Source organism: Xyrauchen texanus, chromosome 2 (assembly GCF_025860055.1).
Source record: "Xyrauchen texanus isolate HMW12.3.18 chromosome 2, RBS_HiC_50CHRs, whole genome shotgun sequence".
Lineage (NCBI taxonomy): Eukaryota > Metazoa > Chordata > Actinopteri > Cypriniformes > Catostomidae > Xyrauchen > Xyrauchen texanus.
Genome location: NC_068277.1, coordinates 37242818 through 37263006, shown reverse-complemented (window position 1 = coordinate 37263006; position 20189 = coordinate 37242818). Strand labels below are relative to the sequence as shown.

Sequence of the window (20189 nt, the reverse complement as noted above, 5' to 3'; positions counted from 1 at the left end):
AGAGATATGAAAACAGTTGCAGTGGAAAGCACTGTGGAACAGTGAAGTATCACTCACACAAACAATCAAAGGACAACCAAATAACTCAAACAACCCTGGAGGAGCCAGAGGCAGAGACTGCACAGCACGGTAAGGACTAGCTAATGTGTATCAACAGGGTACAAAATGTATGTTAATGTGATCTGTCTGGGTTAGATAAAGCCTCAACAATGCATTAAAACTGTTCATCTGTCAGTTCTACCAACAATCATACAGGTACTGAAATTATTACTACCTGTGAATAGAGAAGATGAGATGAAAGGGGGGGAAGGAAGGTGCAGAGAGGGTGTGACTTTAGAGTTTAATACTTAGAGATCAACAGAATTTACGCAGGACTATTTTAAACATGACTGATTGCCTTGAAGATCAGAAACAGCACAAATACACAAAAAATCATGAAACCAACAGGTTAAAGAACAATCCTGCTGAAATACACATAATATGAAGCAGCGATCTGAATACACCCAGCAGTGTGAGATTTGTTGTGTTGTGATATTGCAGTGATTTGTTGAACTGCAGACACAGGGCAGCTGCATTAGGGAGAGGAACAGATGTTGGCCTGTCTGCTGCTCAAACAGATGTGACTCCTACTTTTTGGATAAACAAACACACACACACACACACACACACACACACACACACACACACACACACACACACACACACACACACACACACACACATTCTCCTGTGGTTTCCAGGGAGAGGCAGCCTGTTGATGTAATTCATCTTGGTATAGCAGAGGGCAATGAAACAATTACAGCTGCATGGGTAAACATGAGTAGATATGCTCACTTCATAAATACCTCATCATAAATGCATGACACTTGTGAGGATATGACACACTGAGGCATGGGGAAGAAAAAGAAATGTAAAAAAAAAACAAAACGGGGAATAACAGAGATGTAACGAGAAAAAAGGATAAAATAATGCATGCAAAAAGGGGGGAAAAACTAAGCATCATACAAAAGGACATCCCAGGTGAAAAAGACGTACAATTAAGTGTATTAAAAATGCATTACATTATATTTGTATTGTACTAAAAACATATTTAAGTACATTTTTAATACACTTAATTGTACGTCTTTTTCACCTGGGATGGGGAATTGTTTTCCTTGGTAACTGATTTTAGGAACAGATGCAGTTTCCTTCTGCAATCAAAACCCACAGGGAGTAATGCATGAATGAACATCTAACAATAACCATGATGAAAATTTCATGTAAACGAATACCCATACATCTGATAAACAATGCAAATTTCTTAAACAGATCACTGTTTTCATATACAGTATGTTTAGAACAGAGAATAAGCATGCATGGAAATAGAGAGAAAAAGAGGGATGTGTGTGCGGGGGGGAGAACAAGTGGTTTGGCTGTACTCTGTGGGGTTTAAGAGCACATTGGTCCAACATATACCTCACACATCCATCAATAGCACTGCACACAAACAAGTCCCAGTCAACAACTCTGCATGTGTGTGAGCATTCTTCTTTGGTTCTCTTGCCTTTTCTCTTTTTCTCTTATTCCAAGACCACAGTGAGATGCAGTATTATTGGTGGTTTAATCATGTCAAATAACATCTAAGTTGCCACCAGACGGACGACAAAACAAATTAGGAGAACCAGAAGTAACATTTGTAAATGTGCCAGTTTGCTAACTGCCCATTATGCCAGTTGATCAGTGTGACCTGCTCAGTAAAAAAAAAAAAAAGTGCTTCTAAATTAACTAGTTTTATTCAGGTCAAATTTATTTAATCTGACTAAATCAACCTGACAAATTAACAAACTTGTGATGGCACTTGTGGTTGTATTGCTCTTGAGCCATGCCACAGTCTGTTGTCCATGATAGAGCTGCACAAAACCTTTCCTTGAAAGTGTTCCTGAGGCATCTTAAAGATCTGTCAAAACTAGTGTTGTTAAAAATGAATAATCGTGGCTTTACTCTTACAGACAGTGGTTAGAGAGTGGCAGCAGGTGAATCCAGCAATGCACCTATATAGAATCCCTTGGGAAGCTCCACCTGTCAATTGTACTCAAATCAAGATGGAAAAAAAGTATATTTCAGGCTCAAGGTTTGTACTTTCTTTTTGGATGACCAAGTTTTGGGGCTTGCCAAATGCATCTGCAGCTTGTTTGATTTGGTTTAGGATTGCAATATATCAGCTCTTTCATAACAAAGCATACAGACTATTTAGTGTTTAAGACAAGTGTACTGTGGAAGGTATGTGTTAGATCTCTTCAAATAAGTATGTGAAGTCTTGGTTGGGTTGATAAAGCTGATTTCAGAATGGACGAGAGGACTTTGACTTCAAATGGCTCCATTGTAATCAAGGGGGGTTACCTTGAGACTCCTGATGTTGGAAAAGTTTTCATGTTCTCTGCAGTCTCACTGCTGTTTTTCCAGCTGACTGTGAACCTAGGATGCTGAGCTTGAAGATGATGTTCACAAATGTAGCTCAAATGTAAAACCTTTGCAATGTGTCAGCCCAGAGTCATTACACTGATGCACACATCACAACACACGCACAACAGTGATGGTAAAGGACCTCTTAATGCTATTTGTATGTACAAAACAAGCTCAGACTTGACCTGTGTACTTTGCAGCCCCTGTAAGGCTCAATTTAATTACCACAAAAGCATGTCAAGTCTTAACTATCACAAAAATGCAGAATGAGACGGTGTCCGCAGTGCTTTTCGTGCTGATATTGACCCCTCACTTGAACGCGGCTTCACGATTGAAGTGGATAGCCACAGTCTGCCGGCAGATTCATATTGTGGAGGATGAGAGTTTAAAAGATTTAATGCCCTTTGCAATGAATATGAAACCTATTGGGGGACTAGTTAATTTAATTAGTCAACCTCCCACATAGACTTTGGGAAACATTTAATTTTACTTGAATTGGTGCTATTTTAGTGCATTTCAATCTTTATACTGGAAGGCTTTGTTTGGAAAATGTTAATAAAGCATTACATTGATACATATTTTTTGCTCTTTCCAAAAAAAGAAATAATGTAATTTTGACAAGAGCAAAAGTATATAGAGAGTAAAATTTCAGCTCTTATAAAAGTACCAATTTCTTTCCTCTCTCTCTCTCTCTTTCTCTCTCTCTCTATATATACACACACATACATGTCTACTATATATTAGGCAGAAGAAGCTGATTCTGTCAGGAGAGTATTTAAAATAGCACTTGAGATGTAGATTTTAATCTTTTAATGAAAGTAAGTTACTGACACTGCAGTAAATCGACTGTTGCAATATGTTTAGATCAGCAGCAGATATGTCATCAATGATGAGATTCCCAATGTGAAGAACTTTGACATGCGGCAGGAGGTTGTAACAGCACAAGTGATTGAAGAAATCAAGCTGCATGGCGTTTATAGAGGACCCCCGCATTTATTTCAGAGCCATTACTGTGAGTAACCCAGTGTATTAAAAGTGGGCAGAATGAGGTCAGTTTTCTGAAGCATGAAGAAATTAAGGTGGACTTTAAAAAGAGAGTTGAAAGGATAATAGTGAAACTGTGCATAGGCTGCATTTATAATAGATACAAAGGATTGAGAGATGGAAAAAGAGTCCAAGGTCATAGACTGTCTGAGATGTACACAAGATCTTTTATGTCAGAGCCAGAATCTTCAGTCTATTTATAGTCTTGAGAGGAGGTCTTGATTCGATTAAAATCTCATGGATGTGAATAATATCTTATAGAGTCTGTTTCAATGAGGTGATAATAGAGAATTGTGAAACAAGATGAAGATGGATGGAAAGAAAGAAGAACCGATGAAGAACCGACCCTACAAAATGGCAAGGTTTATAAATCTTATTGAATACAAACCAAAAAGATGGAGGTAAATCTCAAGATGTTCTCAAGATGATTTGGAACATACTATGTTTAAGACTAAACTAGCTGATTTTGTTGTTTTTTAGAACCCATAAAGTGCTGTAAACAACTACATAAATATATGTATGAATCATGTTTTTCATATCATATTTATTTTTAAAACCATAGAACATACGTGTGCAGTGAGTGTTCTGTGCTGCTCTATCATTGACTTTTCTCAGGTTTGCTTTATTTTAGCTCTGCTGTGAACTGAAAACAACCCTCATTTTCAGGAGATTACAGCATTACACATGCAAATTTTTTTTAAGCACACTTTTCCTCTATCTATTCCCCATCTCCCACACAGCTTTCATTTAGGCACCAAACCTACAGTGCTTTTTCCTCAAATACTGGTTACAAAAGCATCTTTGAAGGCAAGGGCCTCACTTTGGGACTTGTGAGTAACATCTGCTACAAACAACACAGCAGCACAGCAGTTACTTCCCTTAAGGACTTGTTACTTACAAACAGGCTGAATATGTACGTGATCTATAACATCTTCACTCTGCCCTGTTTGAGTAAGGAGGCTGAGGGTTTTCAGACCTACATGGGAGTGTATGAGATTATTGAGATCTACGTATTAGATTGGTAGCACACAGGGATTATGGAAAGGTAATCCAAAATTAATAATCACAGCAAGATTGAGTTTCACTTCTCTAGTTAATACTGTTCTAATCTAAAAGTAGTTAGTCAGTAATCTTTAACCCACTAAACCTTCAGGCTTGATATACTTTAAATTTCTTTAATGCATACTTGAACAAAAGCACCTAGACACCACACTTAACCATTACACACACCAAACCCTTGTGGTTACCTGTTTGTGTGTTTCTGTGATGTCATGTTTTAGTTTATATTATTAGCCCCTTAGGTAACAAAGTTCTCTGAAAGGCTGATATAATGTCTGTATAACTACTTGGTTTGGCAGAAAGATGGACTGATAAGCAAGTTGATAGGATGCAAAACAAAAACAAACCCACACAATAAGGAAACATGCAGGGCCCTATTTTAATAGTGCTATGTCTTAAGTGCAGGCTATGTGATACATCATACACACAAAGTCAGTGGGCATGGACATGAAGTTTTTATAAGTGTAGGTGTAATTGGGTTGGCGAAAATAAATGTGCAAAGCGCTAATGGGCTGGGTCATGTGCAGTTTCATTTGTAGGTTCTTCTCCGCTTATGGCACAGTCTGGATAATATTATATATTTAATTCCCTGTCAAACAACGTTGATTTAAATGAAGACATCCTATTCATAAAAAATTGGTGGTGTAAATGGGGTATATTCAATGCATTAGAATAATATAAATATGGACAATTTGTGACTTACAATCTTTTGTGCAATAACTACTAGGGATGTGCACGAGTAGTCGAATACTCGAGTATTCGTTCTGCAATAATTATACGAATAGTAAAAATACTACTATTTTGTTATGGTGTTACTCAACATAACAATGAGAAATCATATCAAATTCAAACACAGAACTGTCAGTATTGGCCACTCGAATGAAGAAAGGCAGCTGACTTTCATCCGAGAATGAACATGGCATGTGAAACAATATAAACATGATAACCATTATATGCCGAGTGTTTATAAACGTTCTGTAAATTAATTGAGGTAGTCTAATGTGGCAGGGTGGAGGGCGGGGCCGGGTCATGATCCTACATACCCGGTCCCGTATTAGGAGTGTAAAGGGATCAATGGAAAGGAGGCGGCGAGAACCGGCTTTTCAACATAAATAATATTTTAATAATAAACTGAAGCACACAAACATAAACACACACATGACGGACCCGGCCCCGCCCTGCCACATCTATTTATTACTTTATTTATTTGTTTATTTTTCTTCGGTTAGGTGAGCTTAAATGCTTTTGTTCTATACTCTTTTGTTTACAAACATTGCTTATTTAACAAAAAACACAGAATATAATATAAGCTTGTTTTCAAATGGTGACGCCACCTTAATAATTAAATAATAATAATTTCACCATGTCTCTTTCTCATTAATCAACTTCACTTAAATAAATTGATAATCGAGTATTAGTTTTTATGAGCTGAAATATTCAAATACAAAATTATGGAAAAATGCCCATCCCTAATAACGTGTTCATGCTTTGTATTGAATATTTCTTATAGGTTTCTCTGTTTAATGTTTATTTTCTGTACAGCATCCATGAGCTTTGGAAAGCCGCTAAACACATTTTTTTTTAATTATTATTATTAATAATATTGATCTTCTGACACACAACTCATTGGTAGTATTAAAAGTGATCGATAGCTCTTTGATATCATCTGCTGGTGGAATCCCCAATATGCCAATACAGGAACTGAGTGTAGACGTTGCGCTGAGAATAGACATGTTTCTCAGATGTCTTAGTGTAATTACCTATTTCTCAGGAATATAACAAATTGAGCATTGTGCCCCTTCATTAACACAAATTACACCCACCGTTTGGGTGCATAAACCCACACATAGTATAAACACTCCCACCCACGGCCACTTGTGGCTTGTGCCGACACAAACATTGCCTTAGAATTAGTGCTCTCACAAAAACTGGATAAGGCGCAGCACACGGTCGTTGCACGTAGCACTGCGTTAAGCGCAGTCATGAAAATAGAGCCCACAGTGTTAATGCAACAGAACCCGCAAGAAGTATGATTCCATTCCAACAATAATTTAGGAAAAAGCAAGATCACTTTACACATTTATAATACAAAATTAATTTTTTATACACTGAGTGTATGCAACTACAAAAGAGTACACACTAATCTAAACAAGTAGGGTAATACAACAATGGCCAATCTGACTTCCTTAGTCTTACACACACTTACAAACACATAGTGTGGACACGTTTATCCAATTCAAACAGCATTCACCGCATCAGTCACACAAACAAGATTGAACTTTTTCCCAGTAGCTTATGAGCAGGAACAAATGTTTACATGCCTGCTTATGAAGATTCTTTCACAGTGGTGGCAAAGACATTTCTCTCTTTAATAAATGACATGGTTCTAATCAATGGCTAGACATACTGTGCAGATCCAATTATTTCATCTGGCAGAGCAGATTAGCAGCACAGACCTGCAGTCTGCCTTTAAACAGGGCCAAAAAAATATATAAAAATACCCACTTCCACTGTCCACTAAAAAAGCTCTACTTACTCTCCATCTTGTGTCATTGTTTCCATCCTTTCATTTCACAGGGTACTGAAATACTTGAATCTTTAATTGTTCAGACTTTGTAGTGAAATGGGTTCAGCTTTTTGTGTGTGGTCATATTACGCGGTAGTTTAACTGATAGCACATTGCACTAGCAACCGTGCCAGAAGAGAATGCGAGTTGACACGTGAGACAAAAGTGTCATAGAAGCACCACAAAATGACATGGTTGCTTCAACAATTGTGTTTTTCATCTTTGTTTTTTAGAAGTCTTGATTTTGATTGATGATGTCATTTTCCGTGCTCGTAATCCTTATCCTGAAAGTGCAAGCATTACAAATACAAAGACATTACTGCCTGTTCATAAGAGTTACCGTACAACCTTATGATGTAAATGATCACATTCAGTAAACAATGCAGTATAAGATTATTAATGAAAAATTATCATATTGAATGTCACGGTTGTGAGAAGATGAGCTCAGTCTTTGTGTTTATCACAATATGCACTTGACATATGGGACACAAATCAGTAAGAATAAGGATGTATTTGGTTTCAGAGTAGAAAAATCCCTACCCACTTTGGTTTATCCCACTCAATGCCATGCTCCAGAAAATCAGTGACTTAGTTGCTGCAACTTTAACCTTAAAAATGCAGCTTGAATCAAGAGTATGATCATTTGTGTGAGTCTGGCTATGGAAAACAGGCTTGGCAGTGCAGAATGTTAAAACAGTCCTGAGTCCTGAAATATTAACACAGCTGCATGTGCCTGCACTCAGTGAGCTTCCCTGTGTAACTCGCTATTCATAAGTTATTAATAATTATCATCTATAAATGATTGAACACAGCTTTAAATAGCATTTTCTTATGGTTAAAAAAAGATAAGAACTCACTTTTCCCTCTCTCCCTTGTGGCTTACCTATACAAGGTGGTCTAAGTAATTTAATTGACTGTAGATTCTCATGTCTCTGAGGTAAATGAGACAACTAAATTTAAGAAGCCAAAGTGATTGCACTTGAAAGAAATCTTTGCAATAAGGAGCTTTGCTTTACTCAGCTGATCGCATACACATAAGCTCTATAAAATCATCTTCCTGAGCTACAATTCCATAAGATTCTCTAGAGCATCTTCTGGTGTTGTAACTGAGGAGGATGATAACTGCAAAAGCTGTGTTTAACCCTTCTGTGGTGTTGCAAATCTTTCTGATTCCATTTTGAAACAGCAGGCACCATGTTCAGCACCATGAACTTAGTCAAGCAGCTATCTCTTAGCTGGTGTCTGCCTGTGTGACGTCATCGTTTGAATGGCTCAAGCTAATATACCCCTGTGTGTGCAGAAAAACAGCAGTGCCTGTGTTTGTTCACAAGACAAGCTTTAATATCCAGGGGGACTCTGCTGTAAAAATAGGCCATTTAATTGACAGTATTTGTAAACTCTCCAGTCTGGAGTGTTTAGAAATGTTTTTCTATTCACTACATAGATTTCACAGTCAGTATAAGAGAGCAGTCAACCTGAAACTAGAATCACATCGGTTTTGTCCATAATTTGATTTCAGTTAGGACAACTCTCGGAGATAGATTAAAGGTTTTATTGATTATTATTGTGAAGTAAGCGAAGTCTTGGCGGACTAGATCTGCTTTACGCATGCTGCTGCTGCTGCTTGACATGAGTCAATATGCTGCTGCTGTTGGCACGAAAACATGATGCTGCTGAGACAGAAGTGACATGCTGCTGCTACTGTACCAACATCAAGATAAGCCCCTGTAAAGCAGATCTAGATATGCTGAGGATGTGGAGGGATACGCTACACATACTGCGCTGCTGTAGCCATTTCCCAATGTATTGCATAAGGTGATAAATATATATTTTGACACAAGGGAAATGCATCTGATAGGATGCGTAGGACAAGGTGCACCTTGTTAGACTCATGCCATGTAGAGTTTCCTAAATTACTTACTTGACATGAGCATGAACCTTAAAGTCCTTAAAACCTTAAAAAAATGAACCTTACATTAATGTAAAATATACAGGGAATGTCAAGGAATTCTTGATTGTAGGGGGATTATCGCAATGGGGTGTCACTCAAAACACCATGAGACATACCTACCTTTGCAGCATTTATTAAATGACCAATGCCAATATCTTTCATTTTAAGGAGCAGCCTATGTCTTGCATCATATGCTGGAAAATAGACTGATGTCTGCTGACAGCTTTATAGTACGTGTTCCACACATTTCCTCTGCACAGCCTTGTAAAGAATGCTAATCCATTTCTCTAAAAGTTACTTCTTTCTGCCATTGCTTCTGCTTTGCATGGAGTTGCATTTATGCAGCGCAGAGATGCATGAAATACACTGCAAGCCTGTGTGCTTTTGACATGTTGTTATAAAGAACCTGAGAGTAAATATGTGTTGAGTGAGTATTCCAACACTAAAAGCATTGTGTTTAAATTTGATTGAGCGTTAATGTGGAATGCTCCAAATGTTCTCATTAAAGATTACTTGGCTCTAGAAACAAACATATTCATTATCATCTGCTAGCACATCCGTCAGAACAGCTATGAACAGATTTTTCCAGGAACATTACTGATCCAAGTAAATGTTAACATATTACTGTCTTGAATAATATAAAATTTCCCATGTACAAATTTATAATTTTCAGTCCATGACATTCATTAAATACCATTTCAATGCTTTTTGTCAGATACAATTACAAAGATAAAATTGTTTTTGTCCATTTGAGCTACAAATTATGATATCCATTTACTCACCCTCATGTTGTTCCAAACCCATATGATTTTATTTCTTCCATGGAAAACCAGGTTCTAACCGGAGATGTTAGGCAGAATGTTAGCCTCAGTCACCATTCAATAGGGCCCTATGAATTCAGCGATGTGGAAAACGCAGATGGAATCACAGATTCCAGACAAAAAAACAGAATTAACTATAAAATGCGTAATGTCACGGAATTTGACATATTTGGGAAAATGTACAATTAATCAGACTAATATTGTGATATGTGATTATTAAACCAAAAAAGGCTGATATTTAATTAAATATACAGTATATACAGTCTGCATGTGCTGCACACTTCAAATAAATTGTGTGAAGCTGTCCGCTCAAAAACGGAAAACCTCAACATGAGCATCAAGAGCGCTGTGTGTAACAAACAACACAGAGCAAAGCCCTTATTAACCTTGAAGCGCACAGCACATGCAAAATATATATTTGTAAGATTAAATTGCAGCCTTTTGCATATTAATAAGCACATTAAGCCACATTAAGCCACTGATTATTTGGAAGCTGGCATCAAAAACATACAAACTGAAAGTTCTTAATTTGGTTTTCCACCAAAATAAAAAAAATAAATAAATACAAATGCAACAGAAGTATATAACACTTATTTATTGTAGTAGTGGTGGTAATAATAATAATTAATAAATAATAATTACATTATATTTAAGCAATTTATCACAAGGAAGAGAGTTGTTGTACAGAATAAAGCGTTTTCATCACTGTATTTGTCCAAATAAGTAAAAATAACGCCAATTGTTTTGGATTGTGCTGTGAGGATCTGTATAGAAGCACTTCATTTGATAAAAATAATGCAATGTTTCTTTAAAAACGAATAGTTATGTTTTCATTTAATTAAAATTCTACAAATTCCAGGCAGTTTTTTTTTTTTTTTTTATGATAAAATGTAATTACACTTTAAAACACGGATTTCGGAAAAATAAAACAGAAAAAAAAAAAGAATGAAAGTGGATGGTAACTAAGACTGTCCTTTTGCCTAACATCTTTTCAGTTCTACAGATTAAAGAAAGGCATATGGGTTTGGAACAACATGAGGGTGAGAAAACGATAACAGAATTTCCATTGTTGGATGAACTATCCCCTTTCATTGAAGCATTTAGCTCTATTTAACTCTTGCCATTCTCAGCACAAATGTTTTTATTTCATTTTTGGGATTTTTGTCTTTAAATTTATAGGACAGCTGAGTGTAGACAGGAAAGTAGGGTTGAGAGAGGAGGTGTGGTATCAGGACTTGGCCCAGGTCAGACTTGAACCTAGGTCTCTGTGAGCAAACAGCTGTCCTGAGCATCTGCACAGCCCACAGCCCATTAATTTTATTATTATTATTATTATTATTATATATATAGTTTTTTAGCTCAAATAAATTCATTCCTGACATAGGATTGATAACAGATAATGAGTGTTAAATCTGTGGCTCTGATAATATAATCTGATAATATAGGCCTGCAATTCTGTCTCTTTATTGTGCTTCTATTGACAGCTACTATATTTTTCTATATAGCAAACCAAAACAAATTGCTCTTAGAAATACAATTATACACAGGCATTGTTGTCATTAATAATAGAGGGAGATATGTATGCTGGAGCAGCATGCTCTTTGCCCAAAGGGCAGCTATTTAATTCCTCTAACAATTGTGTCTCTTACTTCTGCATAACAATAGCCTGGTGACAAAAACAGTTGGCTCCCCAAGACAATTAATGAAAATCACCACATCGATTCTGCGTTCCTTTTCGTAATTAATTTCACAAACAGCAATTAACAAAGCAGCCCAATTAGGCCTTTGGAGAGTTGTACACTAAGAGAGACATTGAAAACACCCATGCAGCACAGATGGAGACTCTGCAGGAAGACTTAATTGCACAGGTGTTAGAATATTACAGAGACGCTTCAAATGATCTAATGCATGATTATGATCAGCAGGAACTCTTCCTGTATGAAATCACCTACAGAGAGAGACAGCGGTGTGTTAAAACCCATAGCATTGTTCATGGTAGTCATAATACCATTCATTTTAAGGCTCAAGTCAGTTTGAAATGTAATGCAGGTAAAATGCTTCTGCTTCTCTAGTTTAATTATGCTGGCTTGACATTGCCATCATACTGTAATTCTACTGAGTTGGTTTATTTTTTTTTTTTCCTAAAACAAGATACAAATTTCAAACATTAACTGCTCATTGAGCTTTTAAGCTACATTGCCCAAACTTGGTACAAACCTTTAGGCTGTTCTGACTTGGTGTGCCATGTATGTTCAAACTGATCGGACTTAATGTTATTGCACAGCAGACAATATAAAATCTGAAAAAACCCCTAGACTTACAATGACGAAATATTAAAACAGGCCAACAGAATGGGTCAGTTCCAAAACTTAGTGAGCTGCCACGCTATCTCCTACCTAGGCAGCCGTCTTATATGGCAGCATCCTAAGGCCATGTGTCCACCAAAGCATTTTTTCCTGAGGCCAGTGTATTTTGCTGCACCTGGCTTAGACATACTCTGTCGAGCGTGCACTTGCTGCAGCTAGATTATAACGTCATGGCTCTTGACTTATTGAATCATAATATCTGTCACTGTGCATTTCTTTTTGTGAAAAAAATTAGCAATACGCATCTTTATTAATAAGAGAAAGCTTGTTTTTTATGAGTTAAAGATGGATTGAAGTGAACAGAAAGGTGAGTGAGGTTCGTCTTTGCCCCATCATACACTTCAACAAAATATGTTTTCATTTGTTTTTGTTTTGGCTTGTTTTCCAAAAATAAATATGTAAAACATTTACATGTATATTTACAGCTATACTGCAAAAGAAAAAAGAATGTTGAATATAATATTAACAATACAAATATTGTAAAATATCTAAAAATCCTTTAAAAAAAGATGCATTTACATGAGAAGCAGCATATAAGATATTTATACTTGCTTTTAGAGAATAGATCTTGAATATAAGTATATTTTTTCTTTACTGCGCTTGCAGAAGTATAACCAAGAGAAAAAACACAATTATATACAAAATACACTTAATGTATATTTAAGATAAATTCTCTTAAAACAAGTCTAAATATCTTATATGTTGCTTCTCAAGTAAATTTATCTTGTTTTAAGGATTCTTAGACCATTTTAAAAAGAAAACAAGTCAAAAACACTTGATAATAGGATTTTCTGCAGTGAATTTCTTTACTGAATTAAACTAAATAAAAATGATTTTTTTCCCTTTTAATTCAGTGAATGTCATTTAGAGGAATTTTTAAAAGATGATTTTTTTTCCCCCCCTCTTTATTGTTAGTAAGCAAGTTTAATACAACCTTTTAAGTCAGAGCACAAGTTGAATAATTGGTTAATAGCTAACGATTAATTGTTACAATAATCGCAGAATAGTCAAATAATCATTCAATAATCAAAATAATTGTTAGTTGCAAGATCACATCTATTTTTCACAACTCGTATTTGTTTGTTTTTTGTCTACTGAAAATTGTTTGAAAAGATGTTTTTTCACTCTTTCATCAGCTATTTAATGATCAACACCAATAGACCCTTTACATGATGATGCATTTCCACCTTATTTAGCAGCATATTATTTAGCAACATATTTTCTAGCATATTAACTAGAAAACCTTTTTATATTTTCAATTTTGTAATTATTTAAAGTAAATGTATCAAATATTTTTTGTAAAATTTCACTAGTGTTGACATAATATTTTCCGTTTAACTCAAGCGCAGAAACACTGTTCTGTAGATGACTAAAGTCGGCTGAATTATATTTTTAGAATGTTCTGCACTTTTTTTTAAGACTATAAAACTATTTGTGCAATGCTGTTCACTTTCAGAAAACTAGCCTTTTCTTTTCTTTTTATCCCCTTTCTCTCCTCAATTTGGAATGCCCAACTCCCACTACTTAGACCTACCTCAAGGTGGTGCGGTTACTCAAATCAATCCGGGTGGTGGAGGACAAGTGTCAGTTGCCTCAGCTTCTGAGATACGCAGAAAACTAGCTTTTGAACATTTTAAAACTTTTAAAATTGTTAAATCTAACCCTCTTTACCTTCGCATTTGCTGAGCTTCAGAAAATGTTAATTCCATTATGATGCTAAAATTTATTTTAGAGGACAATCAAGTTCAGTTGGTCATTAAAAGTTGCTGGACAAATATGTAGGACATAATGCAGTTGTGATGGCAATGCTTCAGATTAGATGATTGTTCAAAATAGCCTATTGAATATCAGCAATGTATCATATATGGAACTCCTGATATTACACAGCATCTATGTTTCTTTATTAGCAGTGCACACAGCATATACACATAAATGGATTGTCCTTATACTATGACTGAAAGATTCCCCGCTACTTGGTGCAGGTTGCCAGCTCGAACAGGGCCATGATGATTTGCTTTCAGGGCGGAACCAGTTGAAACCTGCGATAGGCGCAACATCAAGGCCAATATTACAGTCTTATCAGAAGGGCAACTGCTCCCTTTTGATTTCAATTCCTCGTCTTCTGATTGCATTTATTTGTGAAATTAAACTGACAATAAGCCGTATAATTTTAATGAACTGTCTCAATACTCTCCCCATTTTACAAAGACTTCAGGGGGAAAAACTAGGGACATCTGGAAGGCAAAAGGTGCACAATTAGCAATATATATACATTTTGATACGGAAATGGCTTAAAAGCAGATTTATTTGGCAATAAAACAAAACTTATGCGACAAAGTGTTTTTTTAAGCATGCACACCATTTTAATCTATAAAAGTTCATTTGAATCTAAACAAGCAGAAGACGGAAAATTTTGCAAACAATTTTTTACACATTTTCACTTTGTTGATAAGAAAACAGTGTTAAAAGTGGATAGAAACTAAGTTACTGCTGTGATGGGGCTTCAAAAGGACTACTGATGAAGTGACAGTAAATTTGTCATATATCTCTCTTCTGACTGCTGTAATCCATATCTCTCTCTTTTAAAGTGGAAAGTCATTTTTGTTTTTTTTACCACTATAGAAGTTTCCCTACAACAGTTTACTTCTACGTTCCAAACCTGTAAATGTGAAAACGATCATTTTAAACAACAGAGAAACCCATTATACAGACTGCACTTTCATTCCTCACAGCCTTATTTTCTTTCAAAATGTAAATATTGTGCTGCTTTGACTATATATATATATAGTTTTTTATCGGTGCATGTTGTCCTTTTTTTGTGCAAAACTCATGCACTGAAATATTCTGTTCCTGTTTCCTAGAGCATGAGGTCACAATGAGCTGTGCTCAGGCTGTACTGGAGGAGAGCTCTGCTAATGCCAGTGCAAATGCTAACACCAGACTCAACAGCACCACCAGCGATGAGTTGGAGTGCAAAATCTGCTACCAGCGCTACAATGCACACAACCGCAAACCCAAGATTCTGGACTGTCTGCACCGTGTGTGCGCCAGATGCCTCAATAAGATCCTGGACATGGGGGATGGCTGCAGCTGCATCAGCTGTCCTTTCTGCCGTCATGAGACACAGGTCAGCGAATACGAAGTGGCCGGACTGCCCGATGACTCAAACATAATGTCCCATCTGGCGGTGCGGGACAAGTCCTGGAGCTCTGACCACAGTAAAGAGGTGGTGCTGACACCCAAAAGCCTGTCCTCCAATGAAAGCCCCTCACATGACTCCTCCAACTGCCTGGTCATCACCATCATGGAGGTGCAACGGGACCAGCAGCGCTCACCCAGCCAAAATGCCAGTTCTGATTACTACGGTGACCACAGTTTGGACACTGTCTCCATGGCATCCAACAGCATCGCGGTGGACCAAGACATGCTGTCCAAGTTCTGTAATCACGTGCCCCGGGTCTTAGTGTGGCTGTTGGGCTTTTTCTACTTTGGTTCACTGCCGCTGGGCATCTACTTGCTTGTGATCCAGAGAGTGACTCTGGGGATTGTGTGTGTCAGCCTGGTGCCATCCAGCCTCACAGTCTGTCTAGTCTATGGCTTCTGCCAGTGTCTGTGCCAGGGCATGTGCGATTGCTCCAACAGAGGGTGACTGGTATTAAATAGGTCAGAGGGAAAAAAACTAGGCTATTTCATCTCACCACACTGAGAGGAGATAAAAAATAAGCTCTATACATCAGAATAGTCCCTGAATCTCATTGCTGCAATTAAAATGAAATTCGTACCATCTGGCTTTGAAACGATGTGCACAAGCAGCTTTGATAAGAGGACGGTCAAGCACTAAACGGAAGGTCAGTCTAGAGGAAACACTATTAACTTAACATACCTTCAAGCACTGGCATTCTGAAGTAAACAGTTGACCTTAAAAGAGCTTTCCATGCAAATCAGATGATGATGCATGAGTGGGAGTTTATCAAAGTAGAGTGGAAGGACTTCAAGATTTATGTGTATAGCCATGCAGAGCAGATGAGCCATCAAGCTAAAAGTTTAATAAGGATAATTCTTATTGTTGTGAAATAAACTGCCCTTATTCTCTCTGCCATAACTTTAAGGCTCCATGAGAAAAGAGAACTGATTGTTGATTTTGTTGTGTTTAACATGGCAAAGCACAAAAGACCCACACCTCATTGAAGTGTCACATTGGGACAATGAAAGCTTGAATGAAAGCTGACATGACACAAATGCTCCAGGAATTAAATAATTGAGCACATACAGTCCATATATCACTGAAGTCTGAGAGCTGCACAAAGAAAGGGGAAATATGTGCTATTGGGCAAAATGTGTGCAAGATGTTATCTAAACTCAATTATAACCGGCCTGCAGCAAGGAGCAGCTGAAGAGGGTGGGGAGGTTCTGCAAGATGAAGATCTTACAGCCATAACTAAGGTGATGTTCTGGCTTTAAAGGGTTTAGTTCACCCCAAAATGAAAATTCTCTCATCACTGACAAATTAAGATTTTCAGAAGAATATCTCTGCTCTGTAGGTCCATACAATGTAAGTGTATAGTAATCAGGCCTTTGAAGCACCAAAAAGAAGATCAGCATAAACATAATCCATCAGACTCCAGTGGTATAATCAGTGTCTTCTGAAGCGATCCAGTTGGTTTTAGGTGACAACAGACCAAAATATAACTCTACAAATGTTTCCATTATCGTGGTTAGAGACTGCAATGGCAAGATGTACAGTAAAAAAGTTACTTTTGGTCTGTTCTCACCCAAAACCAACTGGATCACTTCAGAAGACAATGATTAAACCACTGGAGACATATGGGTTACTTTTAAGTTGACTTTATCTCCTTTTCGGAGCTTCAGAGGCCTGATCACCATTCACTTTCATTGTATGGACTTACAGAGCTGAAATATTAGTTAAAAAAATCTTTGTTCGTGTTCTGCAGAAGTAAGAAAGACAAACACATCTAGGATGGCATGAGGGTGAGTAATTGATTAGAAAATTGTCATTTTTGGGTGAACTATCCCTTTAATAAAAATGTAAGCATTTTGCATTTTACTGTCCATTTGGATTTAAACCATTTGCCAAGAGCCTTAACCTAAACCCTGACCTTTATCTAAAATCTATTCCTTTAAAGGGTAACATTGACTTTTACAACCACAGCAGCTCTGTAATCCTTCACTCAATCCCAGTGTTTCTTCTCGCTGCAGGTTCTTTACTGAACCTTTACCTTGGTTTCCAATGAGAGTCATTCATCATGCTAAACTTCAGCTACAGACATACATTTAGAATTTTGCCAGACAGATACAGCTTTTTATTTATTTCTAAAGCACATTTAAAACAAATGTTAACCAAAGTACTGTACAATAAGTTCAATCAAAATAAAAACATTAAGATTAATAGAACACAAAACAGTGCCTTGAATTTGTATTTAATCAAACCTCAAAAACTGGAAATACTGTACGTTTTCTGTCTAGCCAACAAATGCTTATGAAATATAAGAGGACACATTAATGCGATAAAAAGACACTAATGACAATAGTAAAATTTACATGAACTATGTTTGGTTTAACAACAGTTTTTATTGAACTCAGTCGTAAGAATGAATTTCTAAACAGTCCACATCAAATCCACCTCTTAATCACTGTATCCCACACTCCCTAAATATAATTTGACAATGAGAAGAATATGCCTGACCATGTAACTAAAACAGCTCTCATCATCCAAAAATTCCATTTAGAACTGTATTTATACACAATCATTTCAGGCAAATATGGGGCATACATTTTAATAACCCATGAATAATTTACACACAGTATTCTCTCTTCCTGTGGGAACTTTCTCTTCCCTTGTTTCCACAGACTTGTTCCCTCTCACCATTTTTCTTTCAACCACCTCCTCATCTTCTTTTTAATTCAACCATCCATCCAATGTCTCCCGTTCATCATGAATCCTTCCCTCTCCTAGCTTAAATGTTTTTTATATTTTTGAATCTGATTGAAGAGATGCAATTTAGACTCTAATCCTTCCACTCAGTGCACATCCATAAACAGCGCCAGGGGGCTCAGTCACACTTTTTTAGCACTGTCAAATCTGAAATCTTAACTAGTACCAATACAGTGAGTGAGTGAGTGTGTGTGTGTGTGTGTGTGTGTGTGTGTGTGTGCGTGTGTGTGTGTGTGTGAGCGTGTATTTATCACTTTGTGGGGACCAAATGTCCCCATAAGGATAGTAAAACCCGAAATTTTTGACCTTGTGGGGACATTTTGTTGGTCCCCATGAGGAAAACAGCTTATAAATCATACTAAAGTATGTTTTTTGAAAATGTAAAAATGCAGAAAGTTTTCTGTGAGGGTTAGGTTTAGGGGTAGGGTTAGGTTTAGGGGATAGAATATAAAGTTTGTACAGTATAAAAACCATTATGTCTATGGAAAGTCCCCATAAAACATGGAAACACAACGTGTGTGTGTGTGTGTGTGTGTGTGTGTGTGTGTGTGTGTGTGTGTGTGTGTGTGTGTGTGTGTGTGTGTGTATATGTGAGTGATCACTTTGTGGGGACCAAATGTCCCCATAAGGATAGTAAAACCCGAAATTTTTGACCTTGTGGGGACATTTTGTCAGTCCCCATGAGGAAAACAGCTTATAAATCATACTAAATTATGTTTTATGAAAATCTAAAAATGCAGAAAGTTTTCTGTGATGGTTAGGTTTAGGGATAGGGTTAGGTTTATGGGATAGAATATAAAGTTTGTACAGTATAAAAACCATTATGTCTATGGAAAGTCCCCATAAAACATGGAAACACAACATATGTGTGTGTGTGTGTGTGTGTGTGTGTGTGTGTGTGTGTGTGTGTGTGTGTGTGTGTGTGTGTGTGTGTGTGTGTGTGTGTGTGTGTGTGTGTGTGTGTGTGTGTGTTTGTGTAATGGTTGCAGAAGTAGGTATGTTAGCCCTTCTAAGCAGCCTAAATCACGACACACAATGGATGTGTTTAAGGATCTTGGCTAATGTCCATAGAACTGTCTGACCTCACATCTCTTTATGGGCCGCTGAGACTTTAGAAAAAAAATCAGAAACATCTTTTCCTTGACAATACAGGCAGACAACAAACTTGACAAGATTCTCCAGCCACATGTCAGGTTTAATTCATCAAGGCTTTTTCAAAGTTTTCTTGACCAATTTGTTGACGCCTTGCAAGCGGTTCACATAGTTGCATGTGTTTAGATGTTGGAACGGTGAAATACAATTACAAGGTTTATTTAGCATGTCATTCTGTTTCAAACTAACTTCACAGTGTCTCATGAGCAATACTCAAAATCCATTAATGACCACAGTAGCATTTAAAGATGCTGTTTTGGAAGTTGAAAAAACAATCTACAGCCTTTAAAAGAAAATCACACTATGTAAGTTACATCAGACGGGCCACTTCTTTTACATGAATTGGAGGAATTGGAAGACCCAACCAAGAAGCTCTAGTGCCCAACGGTCACCAGATGTAGAAAGGAAGTCCCGCCTGACAGGTAAAAGTGCCAATCAACTTTTAGATACAGATGTCGCCTGTCAATAAACTCGCTAATGAGCATCCGCATTTGCTGTACAAGCTGGGAGAATCATGTTTGTTTTAGCATAATATGAGCTAAAGAAGCACAATTTATGATATCAGTTTTGTCAGATTTTACTGCTGATTTAAAGTATGGTCTTTAATCATAATCTTGACCAACTGTTTTTGAGATTTCAGTGTTCCCCCATTCAAGTAGATAGGAGCTGCACTGGCATGAATGGAATTAGCCTCCTGGAAGAGTTCCAAAGATGGCCGACAGTGGACTGAGTTGCTAGAAAGACTTTGGCTACATTCAGAGAGCAGAACATCATGGTTATCAGTCTAGTTTGAAGAGCTAAATATGGTTTTGAAGGAGAATGACAAACACATTCT

At 37.0% G+C, this 20189-nt stretch overlaps 2 protein-coding genes across 8 annotated transcripts in view; one reads left to right on the top strand and one right to left on the bottom strand.

The window, feature by feature from the left end:
- The window catches only part of LOC127618427 (centrosomal protein of 89 kDa-like), a 99224-nt gene that overhangs the window by 15062 nt on the left and 63973 nt on the right, over window positions 1-20189 (bottom strand). The window lies entirely within an intron of this gene.
- LOC127618566 (E3 ubiquitin-protein ligase RNF182-like) lies at window positions 8-18701 on the top strand. Its single transcript, XM_052091108.1, has 2 exons — window positions 8-129; window positions 15111-18701. Exon 2 carries the CDS (start codon window positions 15125-15127, stop codon window positions 15896-15898), a length of 774 nt encoding a protein of 257 aa, XP_051947068.1. The 5' UTR covers window positions 8-129; window positions 15111-15124; the 3' UTR covers window positions 15899-18701.

Coding starts and splice junctions, on each gene's coding strand:
- LOC127618566 (XM_052091108.1), top strand. CDS start 15,125: ATGAGCTGTGCTCAGGCTGTACTGGAGGAGAGCTCTGCTAATGCCAGT.